We start from the raw sequence: 19,071 nt of genomic DNA, 5'->3' as shown, positions 1-19,071 counted from the left end.
CGAAAAGGCTCTATGGTTGCAATTTTTTTCCTTCACTAATACTGAAAAACTTACGACGCTAGTTGAAAGAAATTCAAAAACTAAATGCAAGCCAGCGAATTTGTTGCAGAATAGGACTGACATACACAAAAATGTTTCATTAGTTTGGCAGGATACAAGTAATGTCAGTTTCAGATGTGATTGCATCGTCACCAAAGAAATAGAGTTTCTCGAAGTTACCCTTTATGTTGATGTTAGATAGACAATGGTTGCCATAACATCAAGAATTTAAATCACGCGTGCTCTCATTCCGCACGCTGATCTGTGAATACAATAATCCTACTTTCATCTCAAATCGAGTATATGCACTTTATGAAAAAAAAAGCGCACCACGAACGAACTGTCTGCATAGGGCATGGGCCACCTCTGCTCCTTATACAGTTATTCGGCTTGACATTGCTTGATAGAGCTGCTGGACTTCCTCCCTACCGGTCATCAGTAATATGGCTATGGGCGTTCGGGGCCACATTTCACTTAAATGCGTTACTGAATTATGCGACACTACTGCGTTAAATTTTTTGAAAAAGCTCTTTTTTTCATCACTCAAAAAGCACACGCACACACACACACACACACACACACACACACACACACGCGCGCGCGCGCGCGCGAGCGCGCGCGCTCTCACATTTATCCCAAAAATGCGTAAAGGGAATATTTCGAAATACTTTACAGAGTTCTAAAATTATGTGAATGCTCTTTCTTGCGTGGTATTCAAAAATAGTTACCACACAATTACTTATAGCTGGAACTGCATATGTGGATAGCTCAAACAAAGCTTCAAATTAATTATTTCGTACATCTAAATTGTTGTCAAGTTTCACAAGATAAGCAGGCAAGCAGCAGCAAGACTAAACTTGCTGAGTACACATTTTTCAAGTCTCAGGTTGTCATGCATATTTGTCAGTTTGGCAGGTTGTGAAACCATTGACTCACTGAATAGGTACTTTTGCTTCTACGAAGAAGTCACCCATCCAATCTGCATAATATAACATAAGTGCACTTGCTGACGACAGTAAAACCTAAAAAAATTCGTTTGACATCAAAGTTAGTTAAAAATTGTAGTGATCCCTCATTAATTATTTTTCATATTTGTGCTGGTTGTCCAGAATCACATTGTTCTTTCGAGACCCAAAAATTTCCAAAAAAATGTCAGCAACACAAAAAGTACAATGTTTGCATCAACTAGGTGTCTGAAATATGATTCAACCTCTAAAGTACAGTACTCCAATGATATCTTCGCATCTAAACACATGTGACCTTCTAAAGAGGCAGAAGATAAACTTCTTATGGAATTCATACTCTCCATAAATAGTAACAAACCAAAGTCTGAGTATGAAAGGTAACCACGAATTAGTGATATGTAGTTGATGAAGTCGAATTTTATTTTAAATGCTGTTCTGCTAAACTTCAAAAACGCGAAATAAAATTAACAGCTGTTTTAGCTTCTGTTGCCTGTCAAACCAACAGATAGTGACTTTAATATTTGTATATGCATACCACACTTGGTTTAAGACACAATAATTATTTTCTACTTCTACAATGCTTATGAAGTGTCACGATGTCCTTTCCTAGTCTAAAATGTCAGCGAAACAAAACTGTCCAATGTTTACGTCAAATATCTCAATTTTATTTTATAATTAGACACGTATCTCTCAGATTGGTGTCCAAAACATGATTTTGAACTCTCTAGTAAGTACCTCAGTGCTATTTCCATGCCTAAATAGTTTCAGGTACTAACAGTTTCCATTACATGTTAGGCCTAAAAAATCAGTTCGTAGTAAAACTAACCAGACCAGGCTGATAACAGAAGAAAATACGTGTTAGCTAAATTATTATCCTAAGCAGGCAAACACACAACCAACAGGTAGTGTCAGTTACTGGGGGAATCTAATCATTGAGGCCTACTGTTGGTTGAAGTCACATTACATCATGAAATAAAATATTTTCTCATCTAAGTTGTTCTCAGGCATCATTTTAGTAGGGACAAAGATAATGCATAATGTTATACACTAGATAAATTTAACTGATGACACTGACTGACAAAGGCCAAGGGGTCAGATCTCCCTAAAACATTTATATGCTGTATTTCCTATCACGTACCGTTAAATAACACCAATATCCAACGTAAATATGTGTTACGAAAATACAGACTATGTGCAAACACACACTCACGTACACGAAATAACCAGAAGACGAGAAAACTGAGCAAACACGATATTAGGAATGAAAGACAGCATCTTCCGAAATATGCATAAAATATAATAGAGCTCATCTGCGGAAGATATGTTGTCTCGTAAAAATGATTGACAATGATATATATTTTATCACTTACCTCCAAGCAGCTGTCAAGCTCCTCAATGAGTTTGTTTGTTAATGGGCGCATCTTGAGGAAGACAGTAAACTTGAAAATGGCCATGCCGAAGGTGAAAGTGACGCAGGCGTTGGTGGTGACGCTAAGGATGTCTCCCCAGAAGTGCAGCATCGCGGACAGCTGGCTGGCCAGAAACGTCACAACAGAGAGCATCACGAAAGCAGAGTAGGCGCCGTACGCCAGTGACCACTTCCCTCCTGGGGGCACCCACACGCCGGCCACGCGGAGAGCTCGCTGCTGCATGCTCAGGTCTGTGTAGAGACGCCCTGTACAGGACGAAACTCCGTCTGTACCTCACATGTTTTGAATGCAGCTAAGGAATAATTCGTTCATTTTCAAGTCCGAATAGACCTTGTAGATCAGCGTATTGTTAGTATTGTTCTGTTGCCATACCAAAATTTGGAACTTGTAACAATTCTGTTCAAGTATCCGCTCTTTATGTCTATCTCTGATCTACTGCAAGCACGGAATTTCCGCTTAATCGATTTCTTCAGCTGGAAGGCTCCGTGTTCATTATAACGTCAATTTCCACACTAGAAGGTTGCACCGATATAACACAACACATGCTTTTGGTTATAACGTAAGATTGCTTGAAATTATTAGCTCCTTTTCAAACTAATTTCTTTACTTCGTTTTATCAGATTTCGTCTTAAGATTCAAGTTTGTAACCGTTCAATTACATACGTTCTTTTACTCCACGGTAAAACATCAATTTCAAATGTAAGAAGAGGATAATTAATTTTTAAACTGTTGCTGAGTGATAGGAGAAGGGTGACAAGTGTGAAAAATTCTTACACCATGGTATAAATTTCCATAGTTTAACTACAAGGAGAAACCGATGCAGTTCCAGACCTGAAACGCTTAAATTTCATTTAGCTGGAACGTGGCTCATAGTTAACGGCCTTGCCACAGTTGTAACACCGGTACCCATTAGATAACCGAAATTAAGTGCTGTCGGGCTTGGCTAGCACTTGGATGGGTCACCGTCTGGGTCTGCTGAGTGATGTTGACAAGCGGGGTGCACTTAGCCCTTGTGAGACAAATTGAGGAGCGTTCACGAAAGCTGAGAACGGCCAGGAGAGCGGCGTGCTCACCACATGCCTCTCTGTATCCACACCTGGTGACGCCAAAGGGCTCAGGATGACATGGCGGCCGGTCGGTACCGTTGGGCCTTCAAGGCCCGTTCCGGCAGTGTTTGGTTTGAACGTGACTCACAGTGCAGTTCTGACACAGTTCAGTTTGTGACGTCACCAAGGTGCGTGCAGTCCTGTAGTCCATGTAGTCTCGCCGCAACCCGCCTTTGTCACAAAAAGGCCACTGTAACAGTCAGCCATTGCACTGTATTCGTTCAGCACTGATCAATATATATTTGGGCCGCAGCTATTGCAGTTGCCACCGACAATTTTTAAAGACAGTTAGGAACTTATTTGTATGCGGCACAGGGACTATAACATAATTTCAAAATTGTATTGTGATTGTAGTTCAGTAATAACTACTTCGTTTTACTTGTACACATTGAAGCGATAGTTTAGCATTTTCATTTTTTTGTGCAGTGTGCATTTTTATATTTAAATCGCTGTGTGAAGCTGAGACATCTAGTTACTCTTCGTATTAATATTTAGTGTTCCTTTGTCTTATTAGCGGTGGAACTTTTTAAATTGTTGTCAGTTGCGAAATCTAGGGCTCCAGTTATGATTAGTGTAACGTAACTTAAATTTTCGAGGGAATTACTTTAATTTTAGACCGTTCACTGCGATGGTTCACACGAGACAAATTATAATAACTTAAAATCTACTTGTCTTCTGCATTCGGGATTGAATAACATTTCATAACATCCAAGCTTCGTTTTTTTTTTTTTTTAGATAGTGAGTAGCCATATGTTTCTGATTTTGTTTTTCCCATTTTCAAAATTATGTCAAACATTACTAAGAATAATTAAAATATACCTTCCATGTATTAATCCTACTAAGCTTGATACGGGTACATTGTTCAACTTATTTTTTCTTTAAGAAACATCTTGAAGTCAGTCAATTAGTTGCATATTCCACGAATCATTTGTATGGTTAATTATAATGATGGGGAACAAGTCAGTTTACATTCACATTACATAGTCGTATCTGTTTAGAGGGTACCATTTTTTTAGGTAAATGAGACGATGTATCAGGTTTATACCTGGATACAGGCAATTTGTTTCATGTAAAAGAAGATGTTTTATCTAGTAGTAATTAAATCTTCAACAAAGGTCTTCGATGAGCTCCTAGAAACTTCGTCTTGATTCGTCTTGACAAACATTCGATTCCTGATTTGTAACCTACTAATTAATTGGAATCATTTGCTATCCATAAAAAGGAAGGAAACAAAACCCCGCCATCTGGCCCAGAAACCATGGGATAGTCGACCGACCGCCGTACCATCGTCATTTGTTCGTCATCGGATGGGATATGGAGAGGCACGGTGTCCATAGACCACACTCACGGCTGTCGACATTCCAACCCTGGAGTCACTGCCTCTCAAACAGGAAGTATCTCTATTGGCATTGCGAGACTGAGTGTACCAAGGGCCGGAAATCGAACTGGGATCCCCTGCGTGAGGGTCTGTCGCGTTGACCACTCGGTGACCATTTGGTATCCATACCAAAGCGGTCTGTTTAATTTTCATTTTTGCATTTTTGTAGAGATTTTCATTTTCCCCGTTTTTACCACTTGTATCCTCATATCAGTTTGATATAGCCATCGTATTATAAACATGGTTTAACAGAAAATAGAACAGACAATCTGTGAATGTCCCCAAATTCCTTTTCAGTGCACTCAATATTCCTTTAAATTAATCTTCGGCATCATTTCAAGTAGTGTAAATGATATTTTGATTCAGACGACATCGCGAAAAACGAATATATGTATCTGTTGCCCCCAATTAAAGTGAAATCAAAATCAGCCACTTTAAAAGTCTCATCTTCAGTTAAGGATGAGCAGTTAAGTCATTTACAACTGTTGCTAGTAGATGGTCGCTTTGTTTGACAGGTTCAGATGGACCTACATTCGATCTTGAGTAAGAGTTTGGTGCCAACGCTCATGTCGACCAAAACGAATTGCAGTGGGTACTTGCTTTGATTAGGGTGGGTCGTAGCGATGTCGATTTGCATGTTGGTATTGCTGCTACCATGGGTTTACTTATCGATTGTCAGTTTTATCTGTAGTTCACTGTTGCTATTTGACTTTATATATTGTCGTTTTGTCATTTGGAGATAGTGAGTGGAGTATGGAAGCTAGAAAATGGAGTAAAAGTAGAGATATCAGGACATTTCCGACATATTCTTCTGTTTGAGTTTAGTGGAGGGGTGACAGCAGCGGAGGCAGCCAGAAACATTTGCGCCTTGTATGGGATAATATCACTGGACAGCGCACAGCAAGAAAATTGTTTTCCCGTTATAAGGAGAATCGATTTGAAATTAGCGACTCTCCACGCTAAGGAAGTCCTTCAGGGTTTCATGAAGATCGATTAAGCGCATTATTCCTCAACAATCCACGTCAGTATATGCACCGAGGGAAGTGGTGCATTGGTTAGCACACTGGACTCGTATTCGGGAGGACGTCAGTTCAAAACCGCGTCGGGCCACCCTGATGTAGGTTTTGCGTGGTACCCCTAAATCGTTTCAGGGAAATTCCGGCATGGTTCCTTTGAAACGGCACAGCCGACATCCTTCCCCACCCTTCCATAATCTAATGAGACCGATGATCTCGCTGTATGCTCCCCTCCTCCAAATCAACCAACCAGTGTACTCAGTACTGGCAAAAGTGGTGAATAGTGATCATTCCACCATCGTAAGACATTTTTATGCAATGGAGAAGGTCAAAAATTAGGGTTAATGGGCACGGTACAGCATGTTCTAAGCCAAAATCACAAAAACCAGAGGGTGGCCACATGTGGTCGTCATCAATTGGCTCGTAAAGAATTCCTACCATTCCTATCCTTTATCGTTACTGGTGGTGACAAATGGTGTCTCTATGCTAACATAAGGCAAAGAACGGAACATCTGAGCCAGCCCAAAAAAAGCAGCAATGCCCAGTTCAAAAAATGGCACTGAGCACTATGGGACTCAACTGCTGTGGTCATCAGTCCCCTAGAACTTAGAACTACTTAATCCTAACTAACCTAAGGACATCACACACATCCATGCCCGAGGCAGGATTCGAACCTGCGACCGCAGCAGTCGCACGGTTCCGGACTGCGCGCCTAGAACCGCGAGACCACCGCGGCCGGCGCAATGCCCAGTACAAAGACCTGCGTGCATCCACAACAGGTAGACAATGCCATGCATGTGGTGGAACAGCGTCGGTGTGGTGTACTACTAATTGCTTCCCCGAGGTGTAACCGTCACTACTGTCATTTGTTGTCAACAACTGAGACGTCTTGTAGGAGGCGCAGTCCAAGAACAACGACCAGCAAGACTGCGTGGAGTGTCGCTACTCCACGATAACGCTCGCCCCCTTTCTGCTAGACTGACCAAAAAGACTACAAAGGAGTTAGGGTGGGAAGAGATTCGGCTCCCCAATTTTTACTTCATCTTGTGGCCTCAGATCTTCACCTTTCCCAGTCTCTATCAAACAACCATCAAGGTACTTCCTTTCCGGATGAAAATACTCTCCGAACACGGCTCTACCAGTTCTTCACCTCAAAACCAAGTAACTTCGACAGTCGCCGAATAAAAAAGTTACCACAGCATTGGCAGACTGTTGTAAATAGTGAAACAGGATATACACTACTACCCATTAAAACTGCTACATCACGAAGATGACGTGCTACAGACGCGAAATTTAACCGACAGGAAGAAGATGTTGTGATATGCAAATGATTAGCTTTTCAGAGCATTCACACGAGGTTGGAGCCGGTGGCGACACCTACAACGTGCTGACATGAGGAAAGTTTCCAACCGATATCTCATACACAAACAGCAGTTGACCGGCGTTGCCTGGTGAAACGTTGTTGTTATGCCTAGTGTAAGGAGGAGAAATGCTTACCATCACGTTTCCGACTTTGAAGAAGGTCGGATTATAGCCTATCGCGATTGCGGTTTATCGTATCGCGACATTGCTGCTCGCGTTGGTCGAGATCCAATGACTGTTAGCGGAATATGGAAGCGGTGGGTGCAGGAGGGTAATACGGAACCCCGTGCTGGATCCCAACGGCCTCGTATAACTAGCAGTCGAGATGACAGGCATCTTATCCACATGGCTGTAACGGATCGTGCAGCCACGTCTCGATCTCTGAGTCAGCAGATGGGGACGTTTGCAAGACAACAACCATCTGCACCAACAGTTCGAAGACGTTTGTAGCAGCATGGACTTTCAGCTCGGAGACTGTGGCTGCGATTACCCTTGACGCTGCATCACAGATAGGAGCGCCTGCGATGGTGTACTCAACGACGAACCAGGGTGCACGAATGGCAAAACGTCATTTTTTCGGATGAATCCAGGTTCTGTTTACAGCATCATCATGGTCGCATCCGTGTTTGGCGACATCGCGGTGAACGCACATTGGAAGCGTGTATTCGTCATCGCCATACTGGCGTATCACCCGGCGTGATGGTATGGGGTGCCATTGGTTACACGTCTCGGTCACCTCTTCTTCACATTGACGGCACTTTGAACAGTGGACGTTACATTGCAGATGTATTACGACCCGTGGCTCTACCCTTCATTAGATCCCTGCGAAACCCTACATTTCAGCAGGATAATGCACGACCGCATGTTGCAGGTCCTGTACGGGCCTTTCTGGACACAGAAAATGTTCGACTGCTGCCCTGGCCAGCACATTCTCCAGATCTCTCACCAATTGAAAACGTCTGGTCAATGGTGGCCGAGCAACTGGCTCGTCACAACATGTCAGTTACTACTCTTGATGAACTGTGGTATCGTGTGGAAGCTGCATGGGCAGCTGCACCTGTACACGGCATCCAAGCTCTGTTTGACTCAATGCCCAGGCGTATCGAGGCTGTTATTACGGCCAGAGGTGGTTGTTCTGGGTACTGATTTCTCAGGATCTGTGCACCCAAATTGTGTGAAAATGTAATCACATGTCAGTTCTAGTATAATACATTTGTTCAATGAAGACCCGTTTATCATCTGTATTTCTTCTTCGTGTAGCAATTGTAATGGCCAGTGGTGTCTTATTGATGACTAAAGTCTCTGTTACGCGTATCTGTTGCGTTAATTAAACTTATACAAAAATGTTACCAACTTATCCACCAAACCAATATTTTTGCGGGATATTAACAACAGTAAACAAATTTTACATAAACTTTTTCTTTTTTATTCCAATTTTTAAGATAATCTCAGCCATCATATGAAGTAATTGACCTAAAACTATATACAAAGCGACAAAAATAAGGTGGGAGTAGTGGAACTGGGAAACTAATGGGGCAGGGTCCGATAATTTGCCAGAAAGTAAACATATGTCGGTCTCAAACTGAAGTTCCTCTAGTGAATATAAAATCTTAAATCTTATAACACAATTCCGACTATACAGTAATAGTAACCAGGACGGTATATTTGTTCCTAGTCCTGCCATCTATACAAGTACTGCGAAAACACTGACATAGCTATGGGTACATGTTTAGTTAAAAGCCACAGAATGTTATCTCTGACGAAGACGTCGCATCAACCCCGAATTTATTAGATAATTTATTGTACTGTTCGAATGAAACAAAATCAGATAAAATGGCACTCGCATTTCGTTCATCGTTTCAGATATTTATTGTGTGTTGTTATGTCAGTACATAAACTTGTAATGATCAGCTGATGTTACCTGGACTTCACGTGGTACAGTACCTTTCAAAATTCCACTTTAGCGCTTTTGGTCTCTGATGTATACTACTGACTTTTCATTAGTACCATTCGCACACTTGTAGATTATTTTGGGGGCACATGATACTAATAATGAACTAAAAAATACAGTTTAGAAAGCGTTGCTAACTAAGTTCACGGTCTTTAAACTGTAAGAAGGCTCCCCATTATCGTTCAGAGCCTGTAAGAGCCTTCCACTAAAAATAGGCACACAATATAAGAACCTGCATATTGAACAAGTTCACAACGTTAAATTTATTGTACTGCAACTTGATAATTTATTCTATTATAGAGAGTACTGTATAGAAATACTGATACATCTCGAAACTCATTATTGGCATTTCAGATATTGTTAAACATAGTTGGCATAGCAAGAAAAATGCTATTGCACTTAGTGTACTTTCTTTCAAAATTGCCACACTGCATCATATTGTGCTAGAACTCTTCAAATCAAGGAATTGTTTTATTAGTCTTAAAGCAAGTATTAGAAATCATTTTTCGCGTGAGTTTAAGGAACTCATTCAAATTTTTGTCTGCGTAATATACACCTATTTCAAAACCACTCAACAGTTCACAGAGTCAAAGAACAATCAACACAATACTTAAAGCACAGTGTGCAGAAAACTATCAGGTACTATCATATATTTCCAGTTACTTGCAGGGAGCAGAAGAAATTAAATTGTTAATAGAGGAATTTCTTGGCGAAATGAAGCGATTTAGGAATAATAATATCGTAAATTACTTCAGTGCACAACATTTCGAGTGCAGTCATATGGTCTGCATACCAGAAAATTGTAAATATTTTTTCTTAACTATACATAGACGCTCGAATCTAGAAAGAATGGTATGAACTTACAATGTATATGTTACATATTTATAATAATAATTCTATTAATTTTAAAATTACAATATCTGCTGAGGTTCCATATCTTTGAGCACTACTTCATGTTTTATACATAAAACGAAACCGTAGAATAACTGCACTGTTTGTGCAGCCTAAAATAAGAACTCTATATTTCTTTCAGAGGTTTTCCTCGTGAATGATGATTTCATGATCCTCTTCTACTATAATTTATTATTGGAGGAGGAAGCCTCATTATGTTGTAATACGACGGTCAGACAACACACACCACGTGAAAAATTCGTGAGGTAAGTGCATTATATCGGAAAACTACCGTTAGCTAATGCGTATCATCTAAAAAATTCAGGACAGAAGAAATTAATAATTTGGTGACTGAGACCGTACGACGCAGAAACAGTCCACTAAAAATCCAATGTCTAGAGGAGAATAACGAGTCAAGTTTGCCCTTGCGCGACTCAGTGCAACATTCTAAAAAATTGATGTGTATCATTCCTAATTCGAATACATGGCACACTCACATGGCACCGCAATGGGTGGGGATAGAATTCTCACAATAATGACTTTGCTGAAGATTGCTAGATCCTATATTTTACTTCATGACTTTTTAGATAATGAAACCGATTAATTAATATTCGATATTTTCCAAGTTTTAAAATTTCTTCGCAAGTTTGCTGTTCCAATCTGTTAAGGTCTCACGTCGAACGTAAGGAACTGGTTGTTTTACGACATTAATGACGCTAATACTTGTTTTGACTCAAACGGTAGATAACTACTAACATAAATGCTCGCAGATACTGCAGAGCCTGGTTCTTGAACGTGCCACACACCTATACTTTCAATCCTTCGCAAAGTGGAAGCAGCGCAAACAAGTTAGGAAATTACTAGGACTTTACTCGCCGATATACAATTCTCTAGTAAACCTGTCACAAATATTTAACCGCCATATTTTGCGAGCCACGTAAGTGAGGATAGTAATGGAATACCGTATTAAGGAACGAGCTTCAAGGACTTATTGCATTCCGTTGTAACACCACTAATTCAAAGAAAGACAACGGCTATTATGATGAACCATTTTATTTTTCTCTCAGTCTCAATCATAGACGATCAACTTCAGGCTCTAAAATCATTACCTTCCTACTCCTATGTCTAATCATCATGCAGTCGGAAATGACCATTATCTGTACAGTTAATTACTGAAACGTCAAGCATGTTTAAAGAAACTGGTACTCAATAATAACATTATCTTAGTTAGGACCTGTACCATGCAGTACACAGCTGTAATTTTTTATTTAGATTATCCGTTTAGATCATGTTCTTATCATACTTAAATTATATGTACCAAAGGAGAACAGCAATATATATTTGTATACGATAGCAATACATAGTGCATTATAAAACATTTTTCATTAAATATAGTCCCTAAGTGCATTATACACAAATTGTAACTTAATTGGACGTTTATGTACTTACAATGCCCATACTTAACCGTGTATTCCACAACACCGATAAGTAATCATTCTTGAAATGTTCCGTATAGATATAAGATATGGTCTCACAAACATATACTTCTGTCTTGCAGTTTTAACATAGATGAGTATGCCTAACGCCAGTAATTTATCTACCGCTACAACTGCTGAAAAACTTTATGTTATAGGATCTAGTTATTCCACTCATTATGACTATCGATTATTTTGACTATCAACACATCCGGAGCGTCATTTCCTTCTAAAATACGATAAAGAACAGCTGAAGCAAGACTTTATATTAATTATTCTTTCGTTAGACAACTAAAGAAGAATGATCATTCCAACCTTAATCAAACACCAACTTTTTTTTTCATTTCTGAATAAAATGTTCTCTGCCGTACTTCTTTTCTAAATCTTTCGCTGTATAAAGCAATAAGATTCCTGAATACTCAATCTCTTAGAGAAACAACACTAAGAAGTGAATCCTTTTATAATTGTTGTTGCACCAGAGGTTTACTCTGTGGTAAAGTGTTAGACTAAAAGTCCAAAGTTCTTGGGGCTCAGCTGGCAGTCAGTCATAGGATTTTTTCCTCTCGCTTGTCACTTCTTTCACCTGTGGCAACGTCTGATAATGTGAAAAATGCCAGTTTTCACTGTCGTTCGCAGTCGATGTTAAAGTTTTATGTCCTTCTGTAACTGGCTAGAAAAGTCAGCGCAAAAGTCAGAAAAAGGCGACAGCATACGACCTCCTATACGACCTTGTACAGCAAAGCATTGCTCTGTCCCAAACAAGCTTTGGGTGATGACAGGTTACGAGAGAGATCCCATTTTTACAGGGCTACTCACACTGTCGTAATATTTCATACCACTGCTCTGCTGATTACTCTGCTAATGCTCGGGACTTATATTGCTCAGTTTTATTATAAATTAATATACATTGGTATACTTCACGCAAGGAAATAAGATAGGCTACGTCTACGTCAAAATATAACAGAGTACTTTATCTGCTAGTCTGCGTTTGTATTCAGTAGGTCATTGTCCTTGTCGTCTGTACATCATTCACTGCCTCCTTTACCACCTCTAGAATTCTACTCAAATGCCCAGTTCCCTTAACTTCCAAGCACTGTGAGTGATATGGCACCTGTGCTTGACATTACGTTTCATATTGTATGTATATACATACCATTGTCTCTGCAATGGTTCCTCTGCACCACTAAATTCCCCATCCCCTTTTTTTGCATTAATCGTAAGTCATCTAAATCTGTAAAGAACCACAATCTCAGGAATGTTGCGGTTATAATGACGATTTATATTGTTCACTTTTAATACATTTACTATTGTACATTGTCTACAAACTTTCAAGTAGGTTTTTGTAATAAGGTTCACTATTGCCATCCATGGTCCTGGTGCACTCTTTGCAACTCTTTCATACTTGTCCTTGATATTATTATTATTATTCCAGTTACCACTGTAACTGTTATCATTACGCTAAGGAAGGAGAAATTTGAAAATACATGACTGTAGAAGTTTAGTATGTGTAGTTCATAGGTCGTTTGAAGAAATACCCTTAAGACATTATTTCTAGTAAGGAAAACAAATTTAAAACAATGATATAGAATTGGACAAATTGAAGGGACGTAATACTTCATAGTGCAATAATTAGTGAAACGTATAAAAAATACGAAAACGAAATTGAGATAGACTAATACAGTAGTTTAGTAACAAAGACGAATGAGCCATTTTGTTCACATAAACAGAAGGACTATCACCTTTTGTGTGGTATTTGTCACATATTCTCCAGCTACGACAGTATTTTTCCTTTTGATATAGAGTAATTTGACACATCATTTACCTTTTAAGTAGTTGTACAACGAATAACGCAACTTACAATACCCAAATTGCTGACTCTTTAATAGCTCTTAGAATTCAATTAACGTATTTAAATTAGTATTTCTCATGATTTTAATCTGTAGGGCAATTTTATTCTGATTACTGTTGTGTGTACAATGCTAACCGAAAGTGCAGTATATGACGTATTTACCAGCCAGTGGGAGCTTCGACATGACGAACTTCACTGTTCGCACTGCAGTCACGCAATGAAAGGTGCTCGGAGAGCGCTTCTCAAAACCCGAGATGTGGCGCCATTTATCATTCTCTTTCCTGCTGTGACCTCAATCCGATGTGCTAGTTTTAATGTGATAATAATCCCCTGTATTCGGTAGACGGGTGTAATGAAAAATTGACCTCAGTGCACACGAAAACTCTTCCAGTTCTGTGTCTGGCCAAAAAGAAGAATTTCTTCCAGGTTAAGTTGTTGCTTCTTATTCCATTTGGCAGAAAAGCTGATCACTTGAAAGAGCCATTCTGAAATTTTTACTCTGTTCTCCGTTAATTAGAAACTCTGCAATCTGGCCCTTTGAGATGTATTTCCGGATTTACACAGAAAGAAAGTAGAGATCGCTTGGCGGGACGTATTTGCGAGAAAGTCGTGCACAGAATTGCGTGGTTAGAGGCCATACGTTGAAAATTAATAAAACACTACAGAATAAGAAACGCCATTCTCAGTTTGGACAGAGACAGTAGATAGGGCAGAAGTTAATCTCGTCAAATGTGTGTAGGCCTATATTGGAGTAGCTGTATTTTGCAATGGTATCCAGAGCATAAATGTTTATGTCACTGACAGATAAACACCGTCTTCAGTACCAGAGAATTTAAAGTTCCATGTGTTCATCTGCAGATACTTAATACAAATGAACTTAATACTACATCGCCACACGATATCATGGCACAACAGGCAACAAAACGCTCAAAAGTCGGCGTAGACATACTGTCTGAAAAAAAAACTAAGGGTACCGTACAACATGCGTGTATCCTTGGGTGTAAGGATGGACCGTGGAGGTTACGATATGAAAAATTGTTGTGAATAAAGCTGTCCAGATCGCTAAATATAATCCTTCATTTATTATGACTTTAAGGCTATTGCCTGTATCAGATCGAAACTTAGAGTTTGTAAACCAGCGTTCAGTATCAGCTGCAACAAAAACTAGGCCTAAGCATAGTGTCAACCCATCTGAACGTTGTTTTGATCTGAAATGTCTAGCCTTGTTTTGTTTTGCCCTTTAAGGCAAGCAAAACCTGGGCTTACATTACAGCCAGGTAATGCCCGTCCTCACACGGCGAAACTTTCTATTGATTATCTTCGTGCTTGCTAAACAATCCTTTAACCAGGAAGGTCGCCGTATCTCTTCCCAATTGAGAGCGTTTGGTCCATAATTGGCACAATTCTCCAATCAGCTCGGGATTTTGACGATCTGATGCATTGTTTGGACAGAGTTTGGCATGATATCTCTCAGGAGTACACGCAACAACTCTATCAACCAGTGCCAATACAAATAACTGTTTGCATAAAGGCCAGAGGTAGTCCAACGCTTTATTAACATGCTCAATTTGTGAAGCTCTTTCTCTTCAACAAATCTTTCAATTTTTCTGAAACTGTAAGCATTTGTTTGTCTGTAAATGTACATCACATCTACCTAATTCCGTACCATTCGAATAATTTCTTTGTTTTGTTGTTTTTTGTCTTAGATTGCGTTTCACATAACGGGATTTGTTGTTCACAAGTGTTGAAACCCAAGTTGAAAGGTTGCCTTGGGGAATACTCATTCTATTCTCTACGGAAGTTCCTCATGAACTTGTTATTTATTCGCATACCCTCTCATAGTTAATTATTTAGTTTATGAATTTCCTAAGATGCTTTCTGTAAACAACATATTGACTCATTCCGAGTAGCTCGCATTGTCCCGTGAGATCTGGTGCATAAATAAACATTAAAAAATAAAAATAAAAGATGTATTATCATATGTGTCTCCTACGATGAACCTTACATTGCTTGATACGGACTGTGTTCACCAAGGGGAAACTGTAAATATTATTTTTAGCCAAATATTGTGTCAAATTGATGTTACACTAAGTTTCCAACAGATTTTACGTCATTATTTGTGTACTGTAGCAGTATTTTGGAAGACATGTAAATGTTTTATACTTCTATTTACGTAGTAGTCAGATACCATTCCTTTTTGTATAAAATGTAATTGGGAATAGGTGTGGAACGACGCCACCACGGGTAATTTGGTGGTAAACAATAACTTAATCTTATCACAATAGGCTAAGAATTCTGAAAAACCAACGCAACAGTACGTTTTAATCATAAACAGCGTCCAAAGACGTAATCGTAGGATTTGCAATGCAGCCTAGACAAACAGAGAAATACCTTTTTCTAAAGGGTGGTGAAGTTCAAATATTACTGACATTGTCTGAACAGACAATGTCATAAACGTTTCTAATTTAGGTAAAATGAGGTACCATGTTGCACTGATGAGTCTCGTGAATTTGCAGTTTTTTTTTAGGTACATGACTGCTGGTAAGCTTGAAGCATTCACGATTTTCTCTGTTCTTTTAACTCTAGAACACCTAAGGTGACCCTCCGAGACATTTCCTTATTTATCAGCCGTAAATATTTGTTCCCCAATTTCGTCGTTTAGCTATTCTCATCCAACAATGTTTTGCTGCTATAAATGATAAGCATTAGGATTTAATTTTGATTTTTTATACCTAGAGTGATTTTTTAATATATTCAAGCTTTACCACCTGAACTGATTCTCTCAGATTCATTTCACACACAAACACACAGCGTATACACACATCAAAAAACGTATAGCATCTCCTGGATTCCGAGAGTTCCGGAACCTGCACAGAAAAATGGAATAGAGATCAACATAAACATCCTTTTCGTCTGTTTTATTGCTCATGAAACCACACATTTCACGTTATACCACCGTGCAGTGAGAACCTCAGAGGTGGTGATCCAGATTTCTGTGCACACCGGTACCTGTAATACCCTGTATCACGTCCTCTTCCATTGACTCATGCTTGTATTCGTCTTGGCATACTATCACCAAGTTCATCAAGGCACTGTTGGTCCAGATTGTCCCACTCCCCAACGGCGATTCGGCGTAGATCCCTCAGTGTGGTAGGTGGGTCACGACGTCCGTAAACAGCCCTTTTCAATCTATCCCAGGCATGTGAGATAGGGTTCATGTCTGGAGAACATGCCGGCCATTCTAGTCGAGCGATGTCGTTATCCTGCAGGACGTCATTCACAAGATGTGCATGATGGTGGTGCGAATTGTCGTCCATGAAGACGAATGCCTCGCCAATGTGCTGCCGATGGTTGCACTATCGGTCAGAGGATGGCACTCACGTATAGTACAGCCGCTACGGCGCCTTCCATGACCATCAGCGGCGTACGTCGGCCCCACATAATGCCACCCCAAAACAGTAGGGAACCTCCACCTTGCTGCATTCGCTGGACAGTGTATAAGGCGTTCAGGCTGAGTGGGTTGCCTCCAAAAATTTCTCCGACGATTGTCTGGTTGAAGGCATATGCGACACTCATCGGTGAAGAGAACGTGATGCCAATCCTGAGCCGTCTGTACGGCATGTTGTTGGGCCCATCTGCACTGCGCTGCATGGTGTCGTGGTTGCGAAGATGGGCCTCGCCATGGACGTCGGGAGTGAAGTTGGGCATCATGCAGCCCATTGCGCACAGTTTGAGTCGTAAGACGACGTCCTGTGGTTGCACGAAAAGCATTATTCAACATGGTGGCGCTAATCCACTGCAGTAGCAACCCTTGGGCTGCTTGAGCGAGGCATGTCATCGACAGTTCCTGTCTCTCTGTATCTCCTCCGTGACCGAATAACATCGCTTTAGTTCACTAGGAGATGCCTGGACACTTCCCTTATTGAGAGCCCTCCCTGGCACAAAGTAACAATGCGGACGCGATCGAACCGCGGTATTGACCGTCTAGGCAAGGTCGAACAATAGACAACACGAGCCGTGTATCTCCTTCCTGGTGGAATGACTAAAATTGATAGGCTGTCGGACCCCCTACATCTAATAAGCGCTGCTCATGCATGGTTGTTTACACCTTTGGGAGGGTTTAGTGACATCTCTGAACAGTGAAAGGGATTGTGTCTGTGATACAATATCATCAGTCAACGTCTATCTTTCTATCTTCAGGAGTTCTGGGAACCAGAGTGATGCAAACCTTTTTTTAATGTGTGTGCATACACACACGCACACGCACACACACAAACACCCCCCCCCCCACATATATATATATCGTAATGTCCCGTGTACTCATGTGTGGCTTCATGGCAACAGCAGCTAACACACCAACTGCACCTGCTTCTCCTGTGACAGGCCTGTTACGGACCCATTTGCGTGCTTCGACCATACCCGTTGCATACAGTTGGCTGTAGATGTTTTGCAATGTGTGGCACGTTGGATGCTCTCTGTCCGAGTACCGTTCTGCATACACCCTGCAGGCTTCAGCTGCATTTCGTCGACACTCGCCATAGATGAGTATCATCTCCGCCTTTTTAGAGTTCGAATACACCATGGTCACAGTTCCTACAACACTACACTACCACAGGCATCTGGTAATACGGTGTACTACAGTTGGTCTGCGTGCGGAGACGAATGCAGAATAACAATAGCAGCAAGCGCTACATGCGAACACTGCGACAGCTAGACCAAACCACAACAGTGCACTACAGCCACACTCGTAAACACGGTCGTCATCTTAAACATGTCCCTGCAGAAGCTGCTCGCCGACCGTGGCCCGTGTTTGTTATAACAAGCAACTGAACGTCGGGGGTTTCAAGCGTCAACTTTAGGTTACAATACCTCCGGATGTGATTAACATTTTACAATGCAACAAACGGCACTGATTACGTATTTGTTTATATGTTCAGATGTGCTAACAAGACTAACGTGGTTCCATTTAAAAAAACGTAGGTTTGTGCTAAAAAACATACTTCCGTGCATTTTATTATGGTTTGTACTAACCAATTACACTAGCCCCTCTCCTCACGTTCGGTCTGTGGAGTCGATTCGTCAGTATTTGATATGGTTTACGAAATATATCCAGCGGTAATGTTAGGTGACTCACCCTGTATATGGATGACATGTAATTTATACGATTTGGTTTTGCATCGTGAGAGGCAATACTGTCGCGTTGACGGGTCTGTAAGCGTCAACATATTGCGCCTTACGTTTGCTGACAAGGAACTTGACGCCATTCTGCCATGTAATATCCTCTCCGACAATGTATACGATGTGATCATAGGTTTCAAAATGCTCACAGTCATTCCAGCGGGCTTCAGCTAAGCCACGTATGCCAATTTTACGTCTAGTTCTGCAATGTGAAGTTTCCCCATTCGAAATAATCCTCTCGTGTTCCATGTAGCTATTGTTTTACGTTTGGGAAACTGGCCTGTCTTCGGACGATCAGTAGCAGAGTGACAGTGCAAGGTTTGTTCGTTCGCATCTGCACGGTCGTACATTTCACATCGTTTGGCCTGGACTCAAGTCGACACCGATCGCTCGACATAACATGTTGCACTTACTGACGTTTCATGAGGCTT

At 40.6% G+C, this 19,071-nt stretch overlaps 1 protein-coding gene across 1 annotated transcript in view; it reads right to left on the bottom strand.

Annotated features, from left to right (window-relative positions):
- The window catches only part of LOC126481782 (odorant receptor 4-like), a 103,707-nt gene that overhangs the window by 73,108 nt on the left and 11,528 nt on the right, over positions 1–19,071 (bottom strand). The window contains exon 2 of the mRNA XM_050105737.1: positions 2,375–2,679. Coding sequence (XP_049961694.1) covers positions 2,375–2,679 — 305 coding nt within the window. The remainder of the gene's footprint in view (positions 1–2,374; positions 2,680–19,071) is intronic.

Source organism: Schistocerca serialis, chromosome 5 (assembly GCF_023864345.2).
Source record: "Schistocerca serialis cubense isolate TAMUIC-IGC-003099 chromosome 5, iqSchSeri2.2, whole genome shotgun sequence".
Classification (NCBI taxonomy): Eukaryota; Metazoa; Arthropoda; class Insecta; order Orthoptera; family Acrididae; genus Schistocerca; species Schistocerca serialis.
Note: the sequence above shows the minus strand (reverse complement) of the source record. Positions and strands in the feature narration are given on the sequence as shown.